This window comes from Hemicordylus capensis, chromosome 8 (assembly GCF_027244095.1).
Source record: "Hemicordylus capensis ecotype Gifberg chromosome 8, rHemCap1.1.pri, whole genome shotgun sequence".
Lineage (NCBI taxonomy): Eukaryota > Metazoa > Chordata > Lepidosauria > Squamata > Cordylidae > Hemicordylus > Hemicordylus capensis.
This window is the reverse complement of record NC_069664.1, coordinates 3,990,051-4,016,778: the sequence shown is the minus strand read 5'-3', so window position 1 is coordinate 4,016,778 and position 26,728 is coordinate 3,990,051. Positions and strand designations below refer to the sequence as shown.

The 26,728-nt window shown below is 49.3% G+C and overlaps 1 protein-coding gene across 5 annotated transcripts; it reads left to right on the top strand.

Annotated features, from left to right (window-relative positions):
- Window positions 1-903: 903 nt before the first annotated feature.
- On the top strand, window positions 904-18,102 carry STARD7 (StAR related lipid transfer domain containing 7). 5 transcript variants are annotated; one of them, XM_053269490.1, is made up of 10 exons: window positions 1,083-1,293; window positions 6,492-6,692; window positions 6,786-7,238; window positions 10,222-10,427; window positions 11,398-11,447; window positions 12,638-12,748; window positions 12,873-12,955; window positions 14,395-14,494; window positions 14,854-14,938; window positions 16,138-18,102. In XM_053269490.1, the coding sequence occupies exons 3-10, from the start codon at window positions 6,817-6,819 to the stop codon at window positions 16,341-16,343; spliced, it is 1,263 nt and encodes a 420-aa protein (XP_053125465.1). In that variant the 5' UTR covers window positions 1,083-1,293; window positions 6,492-6,692; window positions 6,786-6,816; the 3' UTR covers window positions 16,344-18,102. The 5 variants fall into 5 exon arrangements, with proteins under 5 accessions (XP_053125466.1, XP_053125465.1, XP_053125464.1 ...); XM_053269493.1 differs by lacking the exon at window positions 1,083-1,293 and adding an exon at window positions 1,416-1,495; XM_053269491.1 differs by lacking the exons at window positions 1,083-1,293; window positions 6,492-6,692 and adding an exon at window positions 904-1,054.
- The last annotated feature ends 8,626 nt before the right edge of the window (window positions 18,103-26,728 follow it).

The window sequence follows — 26,728 nt, the reverse complement described above, 5'->3', positions numbered from 1 at the left end:
GGGCCTTCACACCACCTTGGAGACACCCCCCCCCAATCCTCTTTAGTCTGTCCTGGGTGGTGTGGTTTGTGTCCTCAAGAACCAACCTGTTAAAACTTAACTTGCAGTAGGGGCCCTCCAAAATTACAGGTCCAGGCTCCAAAATTACTTAGGTGCACCTCTGGTCCCAGTTGCTGGGCAGCAAAAGCAAGGAGGGCTATTGCCTACAGGTGTGGCTTGTGGGCTTCCTCAAGATCTCCTCTACTGGTGTGGCAAACAGAATGATTATTTATTTATTTATTCATTCATTCATTCAGTCATTCAATTTCTATACCACCCTTCTGTTATGATGGAAGTTGGATCCCGGGGGGGGGGGAGAGGTCTTGTGTTTTTATCCTCATTTAACCTCAGGACAACTCAGGCAGAAGCCTGCGCAATGGCATTTCTGTGTGCTCGTGGGGAGATATTGCCCCACCAGCTGAAAAGTTCAGGGCTCCACCATTATTAACAACAAACTTTGTTAGCTGCCCCATAACAAAGTGTACTCATTACATCCCACTGCCTTACTGGTTTGGTGTTTTTAAAATAAATAAATAAATAAATAAATCATCAGACTAGAGTTGCAGAGACCACATATACCGCTTTCCAACAAGGCAGTTTACTAGAAATTAAGGCGGTTTACAAGGAAAAAATGAACATGCTATAACAATAGAGTGAGCCTTGGGGCCAAGAGCTTGTCTCCACCCTCCGTATGAAATACTATGCAGATGGGGGTGAGAGGCGAGCAGGGCGCCCCAAAACACCGGCTCAGTCACTGAACGTGAGAGCCCTCCCTGCACGCAAAGCCATGCGGGGCCGCCCTCCACGCAGGCGCCGCGGAGGGCAGCCCCGGAAGGGTCCTGTTGTCTCCAAGGCGCCCTTGAGTGGGTCACAAGGCGGCGGAGAAGAGGCTTGGTGGAGAGAGCGGGCGGGGGAGGGCGAGGAAGCGAAGAAGCCGCCGCAGCCGAACGTGCTGAGCGCTCGGGCGCCGCCCTGAAGACGGGCATCTCCCGCCTCCAACGGGGCGGCGAGGATGGTAAGCGGGCGGCCAATGGCGCTGGCGGTGGGCGGGACCAATGGGGGGGAGCGGCCTGGAGGGCTGAGGGAAGGGGTGAGCGGGGCGCTCGCTCATCCTCTTCTTCGGCGGGGGCCGAGGTGGTGAGGCCGGCTGGAGCGCGCCGCAGCAGAGCCCGTGGTCGTCCCTCGAGCCAGCGAGGCTGCCGCCCGGTCTAGCAGTGGCTCCTAGCAACGGAGGGAGGGGCTAGGCGTTGCTAGGTGAGTGGGGCGCCCCCCATCACCCCCAACCGCCTCTTGGAGGTCGCGCGGCCTCCCCACCGCCCCGCCCCGCCTGTCTGCTTTTCGTTCGTTCCTTCCTTGCTTGCTGCGGAGAAGGAAAGCTGGTTGGGTTTCGGCAGGGAGTGGGGGGAGTGTTTACCTCCGAGGAAGCAGGGCCAGGATCCAGCACGGAGGCTCGCAGGTATGCGCAGAGATTTGGAGGGAGGGAGGGAGGGAGGAACCGGTCTTGCAGCAGGAAAGCATGGATTGCCCTCTTTGCTAAGCAGGGCCCGCCCTGGTCTGCATTTGGTTGGGAGACTCCATGTGTGAGCACTGCCAGGGGCTGCTCTGGGAAGAGCAGCATCTGTCTGCCAGCAGAAGGGTCCAAGCTCGCTCCCCTCCCTGGCAGCATCTCCCAGAGATGGCTGTGAGAGACTCTTGCCTTGGGGAAGCCGCTGCCAGTCTGGGTAGACAATCCTGAGCTGAGATGGACCAAGGGCCTGACTCGGTAGATGGCAGCTTCCTGCGTGCATGTCCCCAGGAGTGTGCTTACTCCAGAGTAGGCTGCGATGCAGAGGTGAGTAACCTCAGGTTCTGCAGTGGCAATCTTGCACACATAGTTGTGTGGCCACAACTCCATGATGGGAGTTGTAATCGAACATTGCCCACCACTGTTGCCTGATCGTGCCTAGTGGGGCTTACTCTCGTGCAAAGGATTGTGGCTGCGCGGCCTGATGCTGTTTGGATTTATCTCTGCATTTTTATTCATAGGTAAGTCTTACTGAGTCCAGTGGGGCTTCCTCCTCTGCAAAGCAAGAGCTTTGTGGCCATGTGGCTGTTGTGCTCATGTTTCTTTGGAAGGAGGCCCTATGTTGGGTTCAGTGGGGTGCACTCACAGGCCTGTGTATTTAGGATCATAGCTGTGCAGTGCAGTTGCATGTGTTTGCTCAGTCCCACTGAGTTAAATGGGTGGACGTAAGCCGGTCTGTGTAGGACTGTAGCTGTGACACAATCTGCTTTGTGAATGTTTGCTTAAAAAGAAGCCCCACACTGGGTTCAGTGGAACTTGCTTTTTAAAGGTTTGTAGGGTTGCAGCCAAACAGAAATGTTGCAGCATAAGCTTTCATGGGCCAGAGCCCACTTTGTTAAATATGCGGTCTTATCTTCAGTTTGCAGGCACACATATGAACACACATGTGCAGTATACCCATGTGGCATGCACATGCAAGGGATTAGAGAAGAAAATTGTCACTTGTAGAGTCAGAAAGCCCTGATTTGCTGCTGCAGCAGTAGATACTTGACACTTACATAGCACTGCAAAGTTCCTTCTAATGGCAGTAGTCCTGGAAGGTAGATCAGTATTATCTCCATATTGTAGTAAGTGCTTGAGTGAGTGGTTGATGCACCTGTTGGCAAAGCAGGGGGAAAGGGGCAGTTGTTCTCAGCCAGTGTCCCCTCTAACAGGGATTCCCAGATATTGTTGCGTACAACTCCCATAATCCCCAAGCAAAGACTATTGGTTTTTTTCCCCCAAATTCAATTTTTATTAATTTTTAACAATAATATCCATAACAATCATAATAAACAAATGAACTTCCCGCGCACCTCTCTTCGTGAAGCAACAACTATACAGTTTACCCTTGCTATAGTATTAGTACAAAACACAAATTTAAACCCTTAAAACAAAGACTATTGTAGCTGGGGATGCTGCAGTTGTAGTCAGCAACATCTGGGAATCCCTATTAGAGGGAACACTGCTCTCATCAGGCTGAATTTGGCTCAGGAGCTGTTGGTTGCTCACTTCTAACATAAGCAGCAGCACTGTGTAAACTCTGTTAAAAGTCTATTTTATTTTAAAATTATATACCTTTCTCTTTGATCTAAACAATCCCAAAATCAGCATACAGCTTAAACTGAAATACTGTGCCAAGATAGACTCCATTCTGAAGTTCTCTTTTGCTTACTTCTGGTTTCTATGCACGCAGTCTTCCTAGCATCTGAGGCTTTACAGCCCTTTCCTGAGCACTTTCAAGCCCGTCATTGCATCCATAAGTGCTAGAATATTTGTTTTTAAAGTATGGAAGCTGAGTTCTGTGCCAAGTAGCATGTTCTGTAGCACTTCTGCACTCCTGTGAAGTCAAGGCATATGCACAGTGCTGAGTATGCTTCTTGACATGGGAAGAAGTATAGCATGTGGTCTGGGGAGGAGGCAGCAGGATTGTGGAAAGGGGCAAGGCTTGGTTGGGATGGCTGTGGGTATGGCTATAGCTAGAGGATTATTAGTGCACCACTGAGAGACCTGAAAGGCCAAGTTGAAGACGGATCATCCTGGAGAGAATCTCTCTATGTGGTCGCTCAGAGTCGACACCGACTTGACACGGCACTTCATCAATCAATCAATCAATGGCACTTAGTAGCACTTCTCGGTGTTCAGCGTGCATTGCGTAGGTTACCATTGCATAGGTTATTGCATCAGTCAACCTAAATCTGAAAGGGAAGACCAGTAGTATTATCTTCATAATCCTACTGTGATAGTGGCGAAAGACTGGTGGGCTGAGCTCTGGTCTCCCCAACGTGCTCCTAATTGCTCTTCTCCACCGGACCCCCTAACCATAGATGTTAAGGTTATATTTAACATAGAGGGGCTCGAATTGACTCCTAATCAACCATAGAGTTGCTTCTAGAAATGAACACACAGTTTTTTTAGCAGTGCTAGAAATTACTGTTATTAGAAATTATGGCCTGAGCTGTGACAGCAAATGGAAGGCTTCTTGCTTATTTTTTATTTTTGTTTTCTGGGACCTAAGCACCAGCTGATTCTGGCTGCGAGGTGTATTGTTCTTGACCTAGTATTGTATGTGTTGCGGTCTGAGTGCTGCACGTCCCTCATCGAGGCCCTAACAGCCCCACTCTCCAGCCTGCTGGGGAACTGTCAGCAGCAGCTACTCTGATGGCAGGGGCTGCTGCACCTGCTGATTTCCCTGTGACTTGATAGTCTTGTGGAGAGTCTCCCGGGTGAGGCCTCACCTTGGCAGTTCCTGCAGATTCCCCTGCTTTTCTGCAAAACGGAGCTGCCTGCACTTCTTTCTCCCCTCGGGCTTTGTGCGAAGGAGTTCTTGATCATGTTCATCATGATCCTGTTTCAGGGTCATTACTGGGTGCTGGTTAAGCTCATGCTGTTTAGGAGCTTGAGCTGAAAGCTGATCACGTTGCTAAATGCAGACTACCTGCCAGGTTTTAGTATCCTGTAAACTGGAGGCGGGGAGAGTTTTCCTTAGTTTTGGCTCCTCTTGCCCTAATTGGGGAAGAGTGAGAAAAAGAGAAAGGGGGTCAACTTCTTGCAGAGAATGCAGTGAAAAATTGGCTCTCTCTTCATTTGATTTCTGATTTGGTTTGAGTTACTTGCTTTCTGCTTGTCCTCCCCACCCCCTACACAGTCAGTACCAACACCGCTTGCTGCTTTTGAGAAGGCCTTTTGTTTTTCTCCTTCTTGAACCAAGTAGTTTTGCAAATGCTGGAAATAAGCTTTCAAATTGCACAACTTCTTTTGAGGCTTAATTCTTGCCTCTTTCTGTAGTCTTACATTGTTATACTGGTTTATCTAGTCACATCTGCTCCCTTTTTGGGGGAGGGGGTCAGATGCAGAATGCTGACATAGCCAGTCATTCAAATTATATTCTGGCTTTTGGATATGATTGCTAGTAGGCAGAAAGGGGGTGAGTTGTATGAATGTATTTCCAAGTCTGTGTGCTGCCTTTTACAAATGGGAGGGAGAGCTGGTCTTCTGGTAGCAAGCATGAATTGTCTCCTTTACTAAGCAGGGTCCACCCTCGTTTTCAATGGAATGTGAACACTGTAAGATATTCCCCTTGGGAAGGGGGCCACTCTGGAAAGAGCGCTTGCCTGCAGGAGGTTCCAGTTTCCCTTCTTGGTATCTCCAAGATAGGGTTGAGAGAGACTCCTGCCTGCGACCTCGGAGAAGCCGCTGCCAGTCTGGGTTGAAAATACTGAGCAAAATGGACCAAGGGTCTGACTTGGTATAAGGCAGCTTCCTATGCAGATAGCACCAAAGTAGCTCACAGCATGAATTAATGCCAAGCCAAGCCCCTCTCTAGTTACCTATATAACCAACAAAATGAAACTAGTTCCACCAGAGAGGCCCTTGCAGTCTGACACAGTTAGTTCCTTTCTCAGGCAATGTCAGATGAGATGAGGCTGCACAAACCCATGAAATAGGGAGTTCTGCCATCTGACTGCTACCACAGAGGCCTGGTTCACACCGTAGTTTGAATCTAGGTTTAATGGGGATTACCAGCATTAGCGTGATTGTATGAACCCACATGAAGATGTTTTATAGCCTGAGATGAATATGAGATTCACCTCAGGCTATAAACCACCTTGTCACTGATTCACACAATCATGCTAATGTTGGTAACCCACATTCAGATTAAATTTATTATGGCCCAAGACCTGGGGGGAAACAGAGACAAGGGGGGAAATGCAGTTACAGAAAAACCAATACAGCGTATAGGTTGCATCACATCCATTTACAATATTATTGACCCACATTAAACTTAGATTCAAACTATTGTGTGCACCAGGCCCGAGAAGGCCATGTCCTGCATGCTCAGCCGCTGAGCCTCTGGTGGTGGCTGCGGCAGCAGCATGCAGATTTATAATCCACTTAAAAACAGCAATTGTTCTATTGTGGAATGAATAGCACAGTAACTTATTAGACTTTGCCGTATATCAGTTGGGTGGGACTGACTTCTTCTGATCTCAGCTTCTGCAGTTCACCTGGCATCTCAGGGGGTGGTCCGCAAGCATTGGTGTGCTGTAGTGTCTGAGAGACAGAGCTGTGAATCAGGACTTCCCCTGGCTGGATTCTCGTCTCTGCCAGGAACTCGCTAGGGGGGCTGAGGCATGCCACGCTTGGCTCTCCAGCTGCCATGTGGGGATAATACTTGCTTACCTGATGGGGTGATAAAGCTTACATCAGGAGAATACACGTAGAACTCTCCATGCACTGAAAAAAGTGACACAAATGCAAAGTAGGCAGGCACTGACAGAGCACAGCAAACGGGGTGGTGGTGTAGGGTTTGTATAAGTCGGGGGTGCCCAGAAGGTGTATGCTGGCTGGGGCTTCTGACTCATCATGGTTTCAGCACAGCAACAGTTAAGATGACTCCCCACTGCAGGTAATTGATTCCAGCCCCTGGACCTGGCTTTGGCTGGTGGACACTGAGATCCACTTATAAAATGCTTATGAAAAAGAGAGAGAGGGAGAGAGAAGATCTTGCCAGCCTGTTGCAGCACTAGCCACTTGGCTACCATGGCAGCTCCCAGAAGGCTCAGATGGGTCTAGAATTGAAGAGCTCCAGGACTGTATTCAATGCAAAGTGAGCAGGACAAAGCCCGACGCCTGTGGGTTTGAGAGGCTGCTCGTTTCCCCTGCCACTAACCTTCTGCTCTCTCCTCCTTCCTTGGCCTAGGACCGTAGCTCGCCGGTGAGGCCTGGCAGGAATGTTCCATCCGCTCCAGTGGAGGCCTCCCTCCAGCATCTATTCCTGTTACGCTAACTCCGCCCGCTTCATCAGCTGCAAAGGGAAACTGGGCCCGTGGCCCAGCGAGAAGTCCCTGAAAGGCAGGTGCCAGTGGTTGCTCACCTGGCTGCAGAAAGGCTCCGAGAAATGTCCGAAGCAGAAGAGCCTCCTTTCCCTGCTGGCCAACCAGTGCAGTTATGTGACCGGCCAGAGGGTCTGGCGTGCCCAGCAGATTGGACAGCTGTACGGTAACCTTTACTCCGAGCGGACACGCAAGAGCCTCTTCAGCTCCCTGTGGCGCAGGTTTCAGGGGCGTCACGCGAATGCCTGCAAACTGATGGCAGCCCTCACCGGCGTGTTCTTGTGGGAGGAGGAGAGGATCAAGGAGGAGGAGCTGAGCAGGTGGGCCTCTGCTGGTTTTCCCCTTCCAGGGTCCGGAGTGGGGAGACGTGGCTCTGGTGCACCAGCTGCCCCAAGCGGGGAGAGTGCTCACATTCTGCGCTTAGCACACCTTCTCCTCCAGCTTGCTTTAATGCTGCCGTTTCCATGTTTTGTTCTGAAGCCAAAGCTTCAGGGCTGGGTTTTGGTAGTTGAGGATTGAGGTGGCAGTTGGGTCTCTTCCCCTGCAACTGTTGAATGAGCCTCCCGTGGCGGCATTGTGAAAGCATAGGAGGGAACCAGTGTTCACTCTAACAGAGATTCCCAGATGTTGTTGACTACAACTACCATAATCTCCAAGCAAAGGCTGCTGCAGCTGGGGATGCTGGGAGTTGTAGTCAACATCATCTGGGAATCCCTGCTAGAGCAAACACTAGAGGGAACCCCCAGGAAGTGGAATTTTCCTAAATATTCTGTTTCTACTCCATGCTGGGTATGGGGGAGCAGCAAGTAGGGAGCCTTGCTTGTCTCCTGACCAGAACGCTCTAGGTCAGGGGTGGGCAAACTTGGCCCTCCAGCTGTTGTTGACGTTCAACTCCCATCATCCCCAGCCACAATTTGTTGTGGCTTAGGATGGTGGGAGTTGTAGTTCAAGAACAGCTGGAGGGCCAGGTTTGCCCACCCTTGCTCTAGTACTTGGGGTTAGAGTGCCTGCCACTTCCCTCCGCAGTCAGGTGCGTGTCTGCACATCATAAGGTGGGAATGGAGTGCTTGTGGATGTGCAGATGGTGATAGAATGGAGTGTTGGATCCCTGCCTGGGAGACAGCAAGTTCCTCAAGCAGTATTTCAACAGCCAACCTCCCCAGGAATCCCCGCTGGGCTGATATGATTTACAGCCTGTAAAATCAGCAGTGGTGTCAGCGGAAACCTTTTGCACTTGTTTTGGAATGGGTGATACAGCAGGAACAGAATATGACGGACTTCATCCTTTGGCATGGTGAGATGCTCATGCTCAGTGGAATGTTCTGCTCCTTCCTGAGCAGTGAGGTGAACTAGCACCGGCCGTTTCTTTTTGGGCCTTTCTTGCCCAAAGCCTATCTAGTCCAGCATCCTGTTTCCCGCACTGGCCCACCAGATGCCACTGGGAGGCCCTCTCTCCTGCTGTTGCTCCCCTACAACTGGTATTTAGAGGCATCTTGCCTTGTAGACTGATGGCCTTGATGGCCTGTAGCCATCAAGCCTAGTAGCTACGGGTGGACTTGTCTTCCATGAATTTGTCTAAGCCATCCAAGCTGGTGGCCATCACCACATCCCATGCCAAAGAATTCCATCAATTAATGATGTGCTGTGTGAAAAAGCACTTGCTTTTGTTAGTCCAAAATTTCCCAGGGTTCAGTTTCATGGGATGACTCCTAGTTCTAATGTGAGAGAGGGAGAAAAATGTTTCTCTCTCTCTCCACACCATGCGTAATTATATAGACTTCTCTAATGTCTCCCTGTGGTTGCCTTTTTTCCAAACCAAAGAGCCCCAGATGCTGTAGCCTTGCCTCATAAGGAAGCTGCTCCAGGCCCCTGATCATTTTGGCTGCCCTCTTCTGCACCTTTTCCAGTTCTACCATGTCCTCCTTAAGATACAGTGACCCGAACTGTGCACATTTCTGCCTTTTGGGTCTGAGAGGACTGGTGTGGCATCGGCACCAGATTCCCTTCTGTTTGCGAAGGAGCAGTCCAAAGAGTAGCTAGCCAGGAACCAGGGCTCAGTTGATGCCTGCAAACCAGCCTTGGACAGGCCAGAGTTGCCTGGAGAGGTGGCTGCCAAAGGCTTTGTAGAGACTAATAATAGTCCGGCCTGTCCTGGATGACCTCCACAGCTATTCTCCGGGGAGATTTGGCCTCCCACCTGTCACTGACTCCTGCCTCTCAACCCTGCCTGGCCACTGCAAGTATCAGCCTCAGAGTCTCAGACTTCTGTGCCCGTATTCCTCTGCGTGTGCTGAAACTCAAGAGAGGATGTGTAGTCCGAGTTGGGAACCTGAAGCAGGCAGTCTTGACACTCCCGCGGAGTCTGACCCTTGGTCCCTCTAGCTCAGTCTTGTCTGCATGGACTGGCAGTGGCTCTCCCTGGAGATGCGAGGGCTCGAACCTGGGACCTATCCAGCAGGTGCCCTTCCTCCCAGCTATGGCTCCATACCCTTCTGAGTTGCAGGAGAGCTTACTGGAAAGCACTTGCTGTCTCTGCGACTGTGTCGAGTCCAGGAGCCATGCCAAAGTCTGCAAAGTGTACTAGGCAGTCACAGTTTCCCCTCTCCATCCCCACCTGCACATACCAATGCAAGTTGCTTGTGATACAGCAGCTGCTCGGAAAAGGGAGACAAACCGGGAGGGCAACAGGCAGCTCCTTTCTGGCTCACAGAATCTTTTGTGCCTGGAGGCATTTCTTGCACACTCTAAACTTGGCTATTTCCAGGCCTGTTCTCCCTTCTCCAGTGGTCCAGGACTCTTTCTAGGGGTGCTCTTCTCTCCCTTTAACTAAGAGGCAGTTGCTTTTGAAGACTTGCTCAGATGTGCTCCCACTTGCTTTCAGAGTCTGTCTTTTTCCTGCCTCCACAGCAAATGGATGCAGGTTTGCAGCCTGGTCAGAGGGACCAGCTACAGCTGGCTTATTACACCCCTTCCTTTGCTTGACCAGGCAAGAGGAAAAGAGTCCCGGCTGCTACCAGCCTGCTTCAGGAGAAGCTCAGTGCTGATAAGTCCCTTTCCTGGTAAGTCCCTTTCCCGTTGCTGTACAGAACAGCCGAGGGCGAGAGTGCCCAGGCATGGCTTCCTAAGCCTTGTTGGCCATACTGTGCGTCCCTTGTGGCACTCCCTGCCTTCATCCCTCCTTGACCCTGACCTTGTTCATCCCAGTGTTTAACCAAAAAGCTTGTATGGAAATTGCCACCTCAGATCTGAGGAAGCCCTGACAGGTGTGTGTCTTTCCCCCTCCCTCTGACCCCCACTCCCAAGGTCTGCAGAGGAGATGAAGCGCATGGAAGAAATCGCCAGTTTGTTTCAGGGCGACGAAGGGGAGAGCCAGACCCAGGGGCAGCTGCAGCCCCTCAAGGATGTGGCCCTCAGTCCTGAAGAGCGGTCCTGGGAGAGTGTGATGGACAAGAAGCACTTCAAGCTGTGGAGGCGCCCCATTGGAGGGACCCACCTGTACCAGTACCGAGGTATGTCCACTCAGTGCCAGTTCTGTAGCCTGTATGCAAATTGGGTTGTTTTCCCTAGTTTTTCTTCTCTTGCCCAATTCTAGTTTTGCTAGTCATGGGGAGGAGAAATTAGCTATACAGGATTCCCCCACCCCACCCCACCCCCCGACCTGATAGCTAGAAAACCTTTCTGAACTACTGTTCTGGCTTCCAATTTCGGCAGCTATCGTCCCACACTGTCAGGTGTGTCCTTGCAGCCGTAAGAGCTAGAAACTTAACTTTTTAAAAAACGCTGTAGACAGATTCTGAGATTCTTGGGAAGCTCTGCACTCACTGCCTGTGGAATTGCAAGTTCTGCACCACCCTGCTTGCACAAAGCCAGCGGAGAGGCTGTGGTTGACCGGACCCGGTCACGGAGCAGGAAGAAGCAGGTTCCAGTCTTCTGCCATGAAGTCCACTGAGTGACTTTGGGCTAGTTGCATGTCTCAGCCTAACCTACCTCATAAGGCAGTGGGAGGATAAAAACAGGGACACATGTATGCCCCCCTAACCACCTCTGGAAGAAGGGTAGGATTTAAAATATAACATGCAAGGAGAAGCTTCGAAGAACCAGGTTGCTCATGCTGTTGCTTGGAGGGAGAAAAGTTTCTGTGGTTTTGACATGAGGATGCAAAGCTAGTTTCTAGACTTGCTTGCCCCTGTTGAATAATTTTGTTACTTATTTATATACCACCCCATAAAATCTCTGGGCGGTTTACAAATTATTATTTTTTACCATGGTCTGTCAATAGCTATTCTTGTTCTTTGTCAAGCCTGTTCCCGTCATCCAGTCCCCCCGCTTGTGGGTACTGTCCACCTGCTGTTGCTTTTTTATTCCAAATGTGAAGTTATAGACAATTAAATGTCACTGAGATCCTCTTTCTAATCGTCTCTCCCCCCCCCCCATTTTTTTTTACCACCTGCCATGATATTTGTCGTCTTTCTGTTCTAGTCTTTGGGACATACACAGACGTGACCCCACGACAGTTCTTCAATGTGCAGGTGAGTGCCTTAAGCCCCCCAGCTGTTTTTGGACTACAGCTCCCATCATCCCCAGCCACAGTGGCCAATAGCCAGGGGTTATGGGGGTTGTAGGCCCACATCTGCAGGAGGGCCGAAGTGGAGCAGCCCTGAATAGAGCCCTGACTAGCGCTGAATAGAGTCAAGCTTGTCTCTAGCTTGAATCTCGAAGTTGTCCTGTCTTTGAAACTTCCCGATGCTCTGATTTCTGCTCCTGTTCTCTTGGCTGTTCTCTCAGTCTCCAAGAATGACTGCTATAGTTAGGGAGGGCACCGTGGTACTTGGCAAAGGGTTTTCGAACTGCTCTCAGGTCAATGTAGGTTTGTACTTGCGTATGCCGCTTATCCCAGCGTATGGCCCACGGGATGCTGTAGCTCATTGGCTGCTCCTGCCGGGCCACCATTCTAGGAATACAGGGAGCTGCCGTATCCTGAGTTGGATCCTTGGTCCGTCCCGCTCGGTATTGCCTGCACTGACTGGCAGCAACTCTCCCAGGTTCCAGGCAGGGGTCTCTCCCAGCCCTACCTCGAGCTGCTGCCAGGGATTGGATCCGGGGCCTTCTGCATGGCAAGCAGAGGTTCTTCCACCTTGCTACACCCCCACCCCCTAAGGGGAATATCTTACAGCAGTCAGCACTCACACGTGAGTTGCCTGTCCAGATGCAAGCCAGGGCAGACCCTGCTTAGAAAAGGAGACCATTCATGATCACTGCCACAGGACTGGCTTTCCCCTTCTTTTACATCTGGCTCCCCTTCCTGGGCCACTAGTTTGTACCTGGCCCTGGCTGGTGGACATTGGGATTCTAGTTTGGTTGTGTGTGTTTTTTTAAGATCCTGGAAGCCTGCTGTCTCCGGGGAGAGCTCAGGAGCAGCCTTAACTCCTGACCCAGAGGTTGCCGTCTGCTTTCTCCCCAGTGTGGTTTGGGGGCCCAGCAGGTGCTTCCAGGGAGGGGTTGTGCTCTCCTCTGATGCCAAGGCCAAGACAGACATGTGTCTATATCTGGTCTGGTGTCTGATCTTCCTGTTAGGTTTTTTGTATTTTTTGGGGGGGGGGTTGTTATAAAACTAAATAGAAACAAATGCTCGTGATGTGCTGGCATTTCTTAATTTGTATCGCAGGAAACTCATCACTGTATTAGCCCAAGTGAACCCTCTTGAATTTGTGTCTTCTAGCTAGATACTGAATACCGGAAAAAATGGGACTCGCTAGTCATCAAGCTGGAGGTGATTGAGAGAGACCAGGCCACAGGGTCAGAGGTGATCCACTGGGTCACCCACTTTCCAGTGAGTGCTCCTTTCTCCCTTCTGTCTCATGCCAAGCGTGCAGATGATGAGGTCCTGCATCCCAGTTAACATGTCCTTTCCTTTCCCACTTTTCTCTTCCCCTCCCCTCCATGCCAACCTTCAGTATCCGATGTACTCACGAGACTACGTGTATGTTCGGCGATATAATGTGGACCGAGAGAACAATCTGATGGTCCTGGTGTCACGGTAAGGGAACCCGTGCTAAGCGGAAGCGGAATATGCATCGAAGTGAATGCAAACTGAACTTGCATGGATCTCTTCCTTTGGACTCCCAAATGATTTGGAGCAACTTTGTAATTAACACCCTCAAAATTATTCACCAAAATTATTTTTTTTACTCTCCCTGGGGGGTGTCGGCAAGACTGCTGCTACTTCTTCTTAACCTTTAACCGTGCCTCTCCTGGCAGTAGAACATTCTAGAACAGGTTATCAATTTGGTGTCCTCAGATGTTGGACTACAACTCCCATTGTCCCCTGCCACAGTGGCTTGAGGCAGGGGGTGATGGGAGTTGCAGTCCAACATCATCTGGGGACCCAAGTTTGGGAGCACCATTCTAGAGATCTTTAAAAGGTGATAGGCAAGAGCCAGCAACCACCCGGTTGTGTTATCGGCACTTGAAAAGCTACTGAAGCTGCCGCCCTCTACAGAAATGTGTGTTTAAGAAGAGAGAAGCTGCATTCCTCACAGAAATTCCAGGGTCTCCCATGGCAACCAGGCCAGTGCTTGGATAATTTGATTTGGTGAGGTGTGTTTGGCCAAATGCTGGGGGCATGAAAGGCAAATCACAGAACTTGTCATTTAATGGAGTTCACCACCATGGGAGTTGGTGGTCGGCCACTAGCTTAGCTGGCTTTTAAAGGAGGTTACACAAATTCAAGGTGTCTCAGTAGGTAGTAGTCACAAAGACCATGTAGAACCTCCATGTACAGAGGCAGTATACCTCTGAATTCCAGTTGCCACGATGGTGTAACAGCACAGGGGGCGGATGCCTTCATGTCCTGCTTGTGGGCTTCCTGCGGGAGCATCTGGTGGTCTACTGCTGGAAGCAGAATGCTGAACTAGACAGGTCCTTAGTCTAATACAGCAGGGTTCTTAGGAGGAAGAAATGAAAATTATATTAGGGGAAGAAAGGTACAGAGTTCAAGAGTAGGGGGGGGGCTAGACTTCTGCTGATGTGGGCCAGATGTTTGGCAGTCATACGTGTCTTTTAAAATGTTCCCGGTGGTCTAGACCAGCCTTCATTGCCCCCCAGTACCTGAGCAGCAGAAGGTGCCTTCCTTGGAGGGCCTCCAGGACTCCTGCATGCTGCTGCCGCCTTGTTCCTGTAGATCCTGAAGCAAGACTGCTAACTGAGGCAACCCCTGCTAACTGGGCCAAGAGGCACCTTTTACCATGGTGATTCTCTTTATTTAGCAGGGGGAGAGTAACTGGCCCTATCCACCCCCAGCATAGCATCTTTCCAGTGACTGTTGCTGGTGTCTATCTTGTGTTTTGTTTTAGAATGTGAGCCCGTTGGGGACAGGGAGCCATCTTATTTATTTATTGTTTCTCTTTGTAAACCGCCCTGAGCTGTTTCTGAGCCTTTTTTGCAAAACGTATTTCCTGTCTCCTGTTCCTTTTTCAGAGCGGTTGACCACCCGAGTGTCCCAGAAGACCCAGAATTTGTCCGTGTCCGAACCTATGAGTCCCAGATGGTTATTCGCCCTCATAAGACATTTGATGAGGTGAGTCTCCTGCTGCTTTGCACAGGGAAACTCCAGCCGTTGAGCGGTTTTTCTGAGGTATTTGACAGGAAGCTCTGAATTGGGCAGCAACGAGTCAAAAAGTTGGTTTCTTTCAGAAGAAATGAAATCGGGGCTGGGTCTCTATCTAGAATTGGAATCTGTCTTCTAAAATTAGTCCATATAGTACATGACCCAGCTGAGGTGATTGGTACTGACTTGTGGAGGGGGGGGCAGATGCTCATTGAGATGCTTGATCTTGACCCCTTGAGATGGGGAAGAGGTACTAGCATTGCAAGACTTGCCAGCTTGCAATGCTGGAAAGGGCCACTGAGGTTTCTCTCCCCGCTCCTCTTCACCAGAACGGCTTTGACTACCTGCTAACGTACAGCGACAACCCGCAGACGGTGTTCCCTCGTTACTGTGTCAGCTGGATGGTCTCCAGCGGTGAGTTGTGGGGTTGGGGCCCTTCGGCTTTATGAAGGACGGAAGGCCACATGTTGCGTGGCAAGGGGGTTGGCGCTCAGTGCACAGGGAGGAGAGCTGCTCTTGCGGCAGCCAGTGAGAAAGGGGACCCCCTTTGCTCAACAGGCTCTGCCTTTGGATGAGAGGCTACCTGTGCCTGAGCACTGTAAGATAGTCCCCTTAGGGGATGGAGCCACTCTGGGAAGCGCACTTGCATGCAGAAGGTTCCATCTCCAGAAAGGGCTGAGAGGGACTCCTGCCTGCAACCTTGGAGAAGCTGCTGCCAGTCTGTGTAGACAATACTGAGCTAGATAGACCATGGTCTGACTCATTATATGGCAGCTTCCTATGTTCCTTGCCCCCCACCCCTCTTACCCTGACAGCAGTCTTGTGATGCAGTTGCAGGGTGGGGAGCGTGTATTGGGGCTGGCCCAAGATCATCCTATAAGCTTCATGGCTGAGTCAAGGTTCGAACTGTGTCCTCCTCTCCAGTTATCTTCTGACCTGAACCTGGACCCACGTTGGCCTCTGAGCTGGGTCTCCTTTTACGCGCCGTGCTCTTCCCTTGTAGGAAGCAATGAAGTGCTGTCCTCCTGGCCTTTGAGGACAGGGTTCCAAAAAGAGCCTCGTGCTGTGCTCCTGGACACACTTACTTGGGAGTAAGCCAGTGGATTCCGTGGGACTTGCTCCAAAGTACACATGCATCGGGTTGCCTTGTAGGTCCCCTTCTGAACTTCCAGCATCAAGCCATTTTAGATCCCAGTCTTGAAAGGGGATTTAAGAATCTCAGGGGGGACGAGAGTTGGTTGAGGGCAGCTGACTGGTCGCATTTGCACCGGAGGGGCTGTCTTGGTGAGCATTGGGATGGGTGACGTGAATGCTGTTGGCTGTAAGATGTTCCCCTTCGGAGATGGGCCTGCAGCTCACTCCTAGAGCTGCTGCTTTCCCTGCCAAAGGTCCCAGGTTGACTCCCTGCTGCTAGTCTGTGTAGGCAGTCCTGAGCTAGATCGGCCAAGGGTCTGACTGTGTCGAAGGCAGCTCCCTGTGTGGTGTAACGGAGCCCAGCCGACCTGCCAATGGATGCTGTAGCTGAGGTCCTGCTCTTGGGTAGCTGCTTCTCTTCCACTTGCCCCTTTCTCTCTCTCTCACCCCACCTCATCCCCATCTCTTTTGTTCCCCAGGCATGCCAGACTTCCTGGAGAAGCTGCACATGGCAGCACTGAAAGCCAAGAACATGGAAATCGAGGTGCGCGACTACATCTCCTGTGCCAGGCCCCTGGAGAGTGCCGCCAGCAGCAGCGGCAGCAGCGAGGGGAAGGCCAGTGTGGCCAGCCAGGAGCATAAGGGCGAAGGGACCTGCACCCCTATTCAGATAGACTATGCTTAAAGGAGAGCATTTCCTCTCCAGAGCTGGCAGCCCCAGCCTCTTGCGTGTGTGCTTGCAGGCGGGGAAGGCCAAGAAGGAAGGCTGCTGGGGCGTTGGGTTGCCCTTGGGACCCCCATTCAGCTGTTCTCCTGCCTCCGGGCTCCTCTCTCTGCCTCCCTCCCACCCCACTGCTTCCCCTTCTTGTACTGTTTTGGAAAAAGGCAATGATGTTGGCTGTTTCAAAATTGTGGGTAATTTTGAAAATCAGTCTTATGCCGTCACTTCTGTACTGGTGATCTTCTTTCCCAGCAGGGGTACTCCGGAGCAACCTGGGAAGGGGTGGGCAGAATCTCCCCCTCTCTCCTGTGACTGTGTTTGGTGCTGCCTAGATGCCTTTGTGGGGAGCTGGGGGCCTGTGAAATCGCAAGGCCCCCGCAGCCTTTCACGCCTTGTACATACTGTGGCATCCGAGACGCTGGCATGTTGCGTGAAGCCAGTCGCAAAGACAGGCGCTCCTTGTCTGGCCCAACTGCTGTGTGCCACCCGTGCAGGGGAATCTCTGCTGCCAACGTGCCTTTTCCCTCTGGCACTGCTGTTGACAGCCTTGGAGAGTGCTGCAGTCCGGTACCAGGCCGAGTGGAGGCATCTCTCTGCTTCCTAGCGCCAGTCCTGTGAAGGAAGGTCTTTTGTGCATATCTGTCCCCCCCCCCACACACACACCCCTTGTTTCTTTTTGGCTTGGTGACATTCAGCCATGACTGGCTTAATTTCTCAGAGCTGTGGTTGGGAATTAAACTCTCTGCTGGTCAACCAGTGCAGTACACACACTGACTTCATTGTCCTTGGTGTTTTGGAGGGGAAGACCCGCTCCGACTGGCTGTGATTCAAAATGTGACTCTACGGTGCCTGCCTCCACTTCATGCCGGTCAGTCTAGCAGCTCTCCTCACGCTGTGGATTCAGAGAGGCTCCGGTTGCCTGCAGGGAGTGAGGGGGATTGAATTTCTTTTGGGAGATCCATGGAAGGAATGGCACAGAGGCCAGACGTGAACAGCTGCTTACTTTTCAAAGGGGGGGGGAGAGTTCAAGCACAGTGCATGGATCCATCCATCCTAGCTAATCTAGCATTTTTAGATCATAGTCTTGGTCTCGTCTTCACCCGTAACCTGGAATGTACTAATTGGCGAGATCCCGCCAAGCTCACCATTACAGTGCCCTAGACTTGTGCGGGTGGGGGAAGACCCACTTAACAGAGTGCCTGTACAGCAAAGGAGGGTGGTCTGTCTCCTCAAATATCTACCAGTATATGCAGCGCACATCGTGGAAGTTTGCGTGGGGCTACTTTGACATGTGTCCTGGGCCGTCCACAGGTTCTGCTTGCTAGGCTGTCCTCTAATAATGCCAAGTAGACTGTTGGCAGTGTGGGGAAACTCTATGTGAGGTTTCATCTTGGATATAAATATCTGTGCCAGTGAAATGTTGGGTGCTTGCCTGCACCCTCTTCTCCCCCACCCCCACCCCCTGCATTTTTAAGCATGTGATATTTTAAAAATCAAAGTCCAGGCTGGGCTGTGTAGATGAGCACTAAAACAAGGAAGCGGGTTTCAGGGAGCAGCTTCTTGGGGGGCAGATGTGGCAGATTTGTGCCTGAAGACCCCTTGGGCTGGGCTCTGCCTGTGGCCAGCCAGGCCCCCTAACACAACTACTGCTGGGTTTCCTTGTGCTTTACTTGGCTAGTGTTTTTATGAGAACCTAAGCACCAATAAATGTAACGGATTGGTATGACAGTCTGATGAGTGGATTCTTGGGGGGTGGGGGACGGGTGGTCCTGCATCACCCCGGTAGCTGCTTCCTCCTTGCTCATGGTGTTGCACCTTAAAAGTTGACAGGGTCTTCTGTCACCATGGCTGTCCACACATTCAGGATCCTTGTTCAACTTCTAGGAGGGGAACCTGTATGACCAGACCTGTCCTGTGATTGGGGAATGCTCCCCAGATGTTGTTGGGCTGAAACTCCCAGCATCCTCAGTCACAACGGCCAGAGTGACAGAAGATGATGGGAGTTGTAGTCCAGCCCCTGCAGTAAGGGGCCCCCCCAAGCCAAGATGGGCGAGCTGGAGTGCTTGGTTGTTAACACAGAAATAGTGGCCATAACAGAAACGTGGTGGAACAGTGAGAACCAGTGGGACACACTTATCCCTGATTATATAAACTCTATAGAAAGGACAGGGAGGGGCGCCTTGGAGGTGCATTATATGTCAAAAGAAGGGATAGAATCTAACAAGGTAGTAAACTTAGGTGGACTGGAGACCACAGAAACCCTGTGGGTGACAATACAAGGCCTGAAAGGGAACGTGCTACTGGGGACGTGCTATCGCCTTCCAGATCAAAATGCTGACAGTGACTGGGAGTTGCAGCAGGAAATCAGGGATGCGTCAAGGAGAGGCAGGGCAGTAATAATGGGTGACTTCAATTACCCACACATAAAGGTAAAGTGTGCCGTCAAGTCGATTTAAAATCCTGGCGCCCACAGAGCCCTGTGGTTTCCTTTGGTGGAATACAGGAGGGGTTGACCACTGCCGCCTCCCACGCAATATGAGCTGATGCCTTTCAGCATTTTCCTTTATTGCTGCTGCCCAAGATAGTACCAGCAGGGATTCGAACAGGCAACCTTCTGCTTGTTAGTCAAGTATTTCCCCACTGCGCCACTTAAGGTACATAGACTGGGTAAATTCACAGTCAAAGAGGTCAAATTTATAGATAGGCTGAATGACTGTGCCCTGGAACAATTGGTCATGGAACCAACCAGAGAGAAGGCGACCTTGGACTGAGTGGCATCCAGGTGCGTGATGTCATGTCATCAACCCTTTAGGGAAGAGTGACCATAGTGTGATCAAATTCAGCATACATGCGGGGAGAGAATCACCAAGGAAGTCTTAACACAGACTCTTTGAATTTCTCCAAAATGAGGAGTCTGGTGAACAGAAAACTGAAAGGGAAAATCAGGAGAGTCACTTCACCCCAGAATGCATGGAGTTTACTCAAAATCACAGTACTAGAAGCCTAGTTAGACTGTATACCCCAAAGGAGGAAAGGTACCACTAAGTCCAGGAGGATGCCAGCATGACTAACAGGTAAAGGAAGCCATAAAAGGGAAGACTTCCTTCCAAAATTGGAAGGTCTACTCAAATGAAGAGAACAAAAAGGAACATAAACTCTGGCCAAAGAAATGCAAGGTGACAATAAGGGAGGCAAAAAGAGAGTTTGAGGAACATTTAGCTAAAAGCATCAAGGGGAGTAACAAAAACTTCTTTAAATACCTCAGAAGCAGGAAACCTGCCAGGGAGGCAGTTGGACCATTAGACAATGAGGGAGTGCAGAGAAGCTAAATGCGTGTGTCTTCACAGCAGAGGATACTAAGCTTTACCTATACCTGTTCCTGAACCAGGCTATTCATGGAGGCTAAAGAACTGAGTCAGATAGAAGTGACAAGAGATGATGATCTAAACTGTCCATAAAAATTAAAAACTAGCAAATTACCAGGGCCGGATGGCATCCATCCAAGAGTCCTTAAAGAACTCAAATGTGAAATTGTCGACCTTGCTAAAATATATAACTTATTCCTGCAATCAGGCTCTGTACTGGAGGACTGGAATGTAGCAAATATAACACCAATTTTCAAAAAGGGATCCAGGGGTGATCCGGGAAATTACAGACCAGTTAGCTTAACGTCTGTTCTAGGCAAATTGGTGGAAAGCATCCTCAAGGATAAAATTGTAAAGCACATAGAAGAACAGGCCCTGCTGGGAAAGAACCAGCATGGCTTCTGCAAAGGTAAATCCTGCCTCATGAAACTTTTGGAGTTCTTTGAGAGTGTCAACAAGTGTGTGGATCGAGGTGATCCAGTTATTTGTTCGATTTCTTTTTCCTAGTGTTAAAAAGTACCTTTTTGAGCTAATCCTTCATTCTTATAATGTTAACAAACCATTATGCCTGCCTTAAAATCTTTGTTGATGTTTCTTTGCTTCTTCATACATACACACACACTCACTTTAAAAAAACAACAGATGAAAGCACAATGACTAGGACTCTGACTAGCTCTAGAAACCTGCTGCCTTATTCTTGGTCCCTCTCGCTCTGTATTGTCTCTACACTGACTGGCAGTGACTTTCCTGGGTTTCAGACAGGAATCTTTCTCAGCCCTACCTGGAGGTGCCAGCTGACATCATATACCTGGACTTCCAAATAACTTTTGACAAATTTCCTCATCAAAGACTCCTGAGGAAACTTAGCAGTCATGGGATCAGGGGACAAGCACAAGAGAAATGTTTCTTCCTCTTGCAAAACACTAGAACCAGGGGTCATCCCATGAAATTGATTGCCAGGAAATTTAGGGCCAACAAATGGAAGTACTTTTTCACACAATGCATAATCCACTTGTGGAATTCTCTGCCACAAGATGTGACGACAGCCAACAACCTGGATAGCTTTTGAGATGGATTTGGATAACTTCATGGAGGAGAAGTCTGTCAATGGCTACTAGTCGGAGGGCTATGGGCCACCTCCAGCCTCAGAGGCAGGATGCCTCTGAGTACCAGTTGCCGGGGAGTAACAGCAAGAGAGAGGGCATGCCCTCAACTCCTGCCTGTAGGCTTTCAGTGGCATCTGGTGGGCCACTGTGTGAAACAGGATGCTGGACTAGATGGGCCTTGGGCCCGATCCAGCAGGGCTGTTCTTATGACTTGACAAGACTGGTGTGTGTGTGTGTGGATAACTCACACAGCAGTTTCTCTTGAATTATTTATATATCTGCATGTTTATCTGGCCTTTTCTCTAAGATGCTCAGTGCAATATACATGCTTCTCTCAAGAGGTTAACACAGGAAGGCCAAGTCAGGCATGGTGGAACAAATAAACAAGTCTGCAGTTTGTGGCAGTCACGATGGAGTGTGGAAGGTTTTATGCAGACTTAAATTAGACCTTACTATCGGGTGCAAGATGGATTTCAGCTTGTACAGAGGGATGCTGAGACAAATGAGCAAAAATGACTGAAAATACACCACCAGCAGTGACTTGGATCTGTCTCTGGCACAAAGAGGAACATGCAGGTCCCTTACAAGCCAGAGAAATGTGTGGGTCTTTATATCAGCAAAGGTGGAAATAGATTTTAAGTGGTGCTTTAGCTTCCCAGGACCTAAATTATGGAGCAAAATTATTCCCAGGAGCAGTTATGGTCCAGCCGGAGATGGATGAGAGGAACTTCTGACCTCCTTTAGCTTGTACAGCAATTATGGTGCACGTGGCATTGCAGAAAGATTTACACTTTCCCCGCACTCCAACCATGGCTTCATGTGTGCCCATGTGCAGTTTCCATCCCTACACATGAACGATGTTGATTAAGTGCCGTCAAGTCAGTGTCGACTTAGCGACCACATAGATAGATTGAACTATATTCCAGCAGCACGTTCTGTGTCTGTGTTGACGATTGATGGGAGGAGAGCTGGTCTTATGGTATGTGAGCATGAATTTCCCCCTTTGCTGAGCAGGGCCCTCCTCTGGTTTCAGTTGGATGGGTGGCTGCATGGATGTGAGTGCTGTGAAATGCTCTCTTTGGGGGATGGAGCCGTAACTCAGTGGCAAAGCACTTGCACGCTTCCATGCAGAAGCATTTTTCAGTGTGGCAATGCTCCGTGTGGGCATTTTTCTTGTGTGCTTTTATGTCAGTGGGTTTTTTTCTGTGCGCAATTTTGTTTTGTGGGTTTTTTTCTCATGTGCATTTTTTTCGGGTTACCGTTACTAGCTCGCTGGCTGTACCTGCTCAAGTATTGCTGTTCCATATGTGTGCTACTAGGTGGCAGCATATGACTACACAAGCATTAAGGATTGTCCTGAGCAGCGTCAGGCTCTCAGAGGAAGCCAGATCTTCCTCCCAACAGTATGGAAGCCTTTGCCAATGTTTCATCTTGCTCTTGGTGTTCAGGGAGTTTATGGAGCGTATTTTGACAGCAAATTGACTTGGAAGAGGAAGACTATGGAGCGGAGTATTCACAGGACTTGTGGATTCCAAGAAAAACAGAGTGCCTTGCAAAAAGTGGGGAAGAGGATGGCAAAGCTATAATTCAGGGCTTCCCCATCCCAACCTATGGTACTCCAGATATTGCTGAACTCCCATTATCCCCAGTTACAAGTTACTGTGGCTAGGGATTCTGGGAGTTGTAGTTCATCAATATGTGGAGTACCCCAGGCTGGGAAGTCCTGCTCTAATATACTTTTTGTATAAAGTTACAAAAGTTGACAGGAAACCATATCCATCTTTATTTTTCATTTCTTTCCCTCCGTCACTTTAAAGAAACAAGCTAGCTCGTGTTGATCTCCATCAGCCCAACTGCACAAAAACCTTGTATTTCCACTGCACAATTTTTTATTTTTTATTTTTTGCATTGCACAGAACGTGTCCAGCTGCACCATCAGAAGAAACCTTGAGCAATGCTGAGTGATAGCAGTGTTGCTCACGATTGCCCCAGCTATTGAAGCCTGTCCTGCTGTATCCAGCCATAGAGGGGTGCTACAAGCATGCAGAAAGATGATTCAAGGGCTGGAATCTTGCTGGTGCATCTAAGCTCTTTAGCTAGACTTGGGACGAATGTGCCCCAAAATATTCTCTGAAAATTCTTGGGGGAGAATCTGAAGTGGGGAATATTCTTTGAATATTCACTGAATAATTCTCACACTCCCATTTCCAGAAATGGTGTTTTCTGGAATAAGAAATACGCTGCAAACAGGTTTTATTTTAAGGTTGCTTAGAAAAAAGGAAAACAGAAAGCAGTTAGAGGCAATCGTCTGGACCTAAACTGATCTTTACAAGTTAACCACTTATGGTAGAGAGCCTTGGGTTAGCCTTTATGATTTATACACCTTTCTTTGTATGCTCCCAAAGCATATCCTTCAAACAAGTTGAGAGATCTGGCTGCTCTAAGAATATCTCCACAACAGCACCAAAGCAAATTCCGAAGGGTCCCTTTTTGTTTTGCTAAAAGTGGGCAATAATTGAATAAATTCAAAGAGGAGAGTATTCTTTTCCATGTCTCGCTTTGAGCAAGAGAGGAGAGCTGGTTTTGTGGCCGCAAGTATGACTTGTTCCCTTAGCTAAGCAGGGTCTGCCCTGGTTGCATATGAAAGGGAGACTAGAAGTGTGAGCTATTTGTAAGATATTCCCCTTAAGGGAAGGAGCTGCTCTGGGAAGAGCAGAAGATTCCAAGTTCCGTCCTTGGCATCTCCAAGATAGGGCTGAGGGAGATTCCTGCCTGCAACCTTGGAGAAGCCGCTGCCAGTCTAGGTAGACATTACTGAGCTAGATGGACCAATGACCTGACTTGGTATGTGGCAGCTTCCTATGATCATTCTTTGGGCCTCTGGCTGGGGTCAAACCATAATTTTGAGATAAGTCCCCTAATCCTGTGGCTCTCAAGCTTGGGTCCCCAGATGTTGGACTACCTTGCCCAACATCCCCAGCCACAATAGCCAAAGGCCATTGTGGCTGGGTATCATGGGAGTTGTAGTTCAAAACCATCTGGGGACCCAAGTCTGAGAGTGCCTGCGAATTGATCATCAATGCCAGGAGAGAAAATGTCAGAAGAATAATATAAAAGGACAAAGTGGGGATTCTTTGTTATGGCGTTGGTTAAGCTCATGTTCTGTGTAATGTCGTGCTGGGCTGAAAACTGAAGAATTTTTGGCCTCTAATTTGAAACGTCAAAATGCCAGAGGTCCCAACCAGGTGTGTTTGAGAAAGCCTTGGAGAAATTTCGATAAACTTGGGAGCAGCTTATCCGTGGGTCAGCTCTCCTTTCCCCCTTTAACATTCTTTTCTTCTGCTTTTTTTGCTGTCAGCAGAGCTCTTCTCTTGATCCAACCAGCACTGATCTCGTCCCCCAATGCCCCATGAATGATGCTCTTGGGGTGGATCAGGATGACAGCCAGCCCCCAGTGGGGCTGAATCAGCCCCCCATTTTTGCTGGCAGAGAAAATAAGGGTGGGTGGAGGTGGCAGCATTTCAGACTAGCCCCAGGATATTTGCTTGCTGGGCTGCTGATAGCTGAGCAATTTAGCCTCTCGCCGTAAATTAGGAAATGTGTTCTTTTGCTGGAAATGTTTTTCTTTGGGAGTGTGGGAGAATCTGAATGGCCTTGCTGCCCTAGGAGGGAGACTGGCTGATGTCTCCGTGCGTCATCATGTCTCCTGACTGGGAGAGGCAACAAGCCGTAATTCATGCAGTGATCCCACAGGCACCCTCATCTGCAAGGAAGTCGTCGTCTTCTGTGTCTGTAGTAGGCAGGCCTCACTTGGCTCCATCTAAGGCAGAGAGAGACCAACATCATTCCCAGCTAGCTGTGGCCGGTTGCTTTGGGCTCTTGTGAGCCTGTGTGAATTAACACAATGGGTACTCACCTCCAGCCAGAACTCCTATCTGTCTCAGTGTCTGAGCTTTAGCTGTCCTAATCCCCTCACCTGCCCCCCAGTTTTCTGGACAGGCTTGCCAGACATCTGTAAGTGACATCTGTAACTATATACAAGCCTATCTTCCAACCTATGGGAAGGTGAGCTGGTCCTGAGGGAAACCAAGCATGAATTGTCGCCTTTGCTAAGCAGGGTCTGCATTTGAATGGGAGACTACATGTGGGAGCACTGTAAGATATTCCCCTCTGGGAAGAGCATCATTTAGGTTCCCAGTTCCCTCCCTGGCAGCATCTCCAAGAGAGGGCTGAGAGAGATTCCTGCCTGCAACCTTAGAGAAGCCGCTGCCAGTCTGTGTAGACAATACTGAGCGAGATGGACCAATGGTCTGACTCAGGATATGGCAGCTTCCTATGTTCCTATGGCACGTTGTTGTTGTTGTTGTTGTTGTTTGTTTATTCAATTTCTATATCGCCCTTCCAAAAATGGCTAAGGATGGTTTACAAAGAGAAAAAATAAATAAATAAATAAACAAACAAATAAATAAATAAATACTGACAATGAGGGAGGCTCGGTTGTCATGCATGCAGGACAGGGCCTTCTCTGTTGCTGCCCCCAGACTTTGGAATGCTCTCCCAGTGTTCATTCGCTCCTCGGACTCCATCACAGTTTTTAGAAAGCTTGTTAAATCTTGGCTTTTTATCCAGGCCTTTACATGATTGTTTTATTGCTGCTTCTGTGTGTTTTACCCACATATAGTCTTTATGTTTGTATATTATATATTTTAATTCAGATTTTTTTTTTCATATTTTCAGCTTAATACTTTTAACTGTCATTTTTATTATATGTTTTTTAACTTTTGTAAACCGCCTTGGGATTATTTTTTAATGAAAGGCAGTATATAAATTTAATGATAATTAAATTAAATTAAATTAAATTAAATTAAATTAAATTAAATTAAATTAAATTAAATGAGCTCTGGATTGATTGGTCGTGGCATGTTCACAGTTCTTTTGTGGCATTCACTAGGGGAATGCCTTTGCTCTGGTCGGTCCTTCTCTCTTTTTTTAAAGCCATTTGGCTAAGAGGATTTCCAAGCTGAGCTTTTGAGGAATGACCCAGGGTCTGGGACTGTGATCGGGTGGGATTGTGATCGTGGGGTTGAGATTGTGACCCACGGTGTGGGATTGTGATCGGTGGAACTGAGTCACCCAGAGAGGAAGCCGCTAACCTCACAAGGTTAAAGGCACTCCATTGTGATGGAAACAGGAAGTAGACATGAGCTAGGTGTCCCATTCTCTACCCTTGTGGTTTCTAAAAATGTACGACCTTTTCCTCCCCTTTCGAGAATGACTTCATGCCTCTGCTGCACCTGCCTCTGACCTGGGTTTAGAACAGCACAGAGCCCTAGAGCTGCTTTTTGCACCACACAACCAGAAAACCGGATTGCAGAGTGCATGTGTGTTCATCCCAGGGGTCTGCAGTCAAGTGTGCCTGCTTGAAACCTCAAGCACAATGCATGTTTTTAATGATCGGGTATGCTTTTTAAAAACAAGAAGTGTGAGAACACCCTTGCTCCAATCAGAAGGACCCATCGAAAATAAGAGAGATTGTTTCCGACTACTAAACACACACACCCACACCCCTGCATTTTTGATTGACGTAATAATGCGGTGGTGTGAAGTTCACTGCTAGAGATGTAGGCTTTCAGGAGCTAAAAGGAAAGAGATTTGTGCTTGGTGTGGTAGCAAGTATGCGAAGAACCAAGCTCACTTTGCATGCCTTGGGGCCGGCATTTATTTTATTTATTTATTTGATTTCTATACTGCCCTTCCAAAAATGGCTCAGGGTGGTTTACACAGAGAAATAACAAATAAATAAGATGGCTCCCTGTCCCCAAAGGGCTCCCAATCTAAAAAGAAACATAAGAGAGACACTAGCAACAGTCACTGGAGG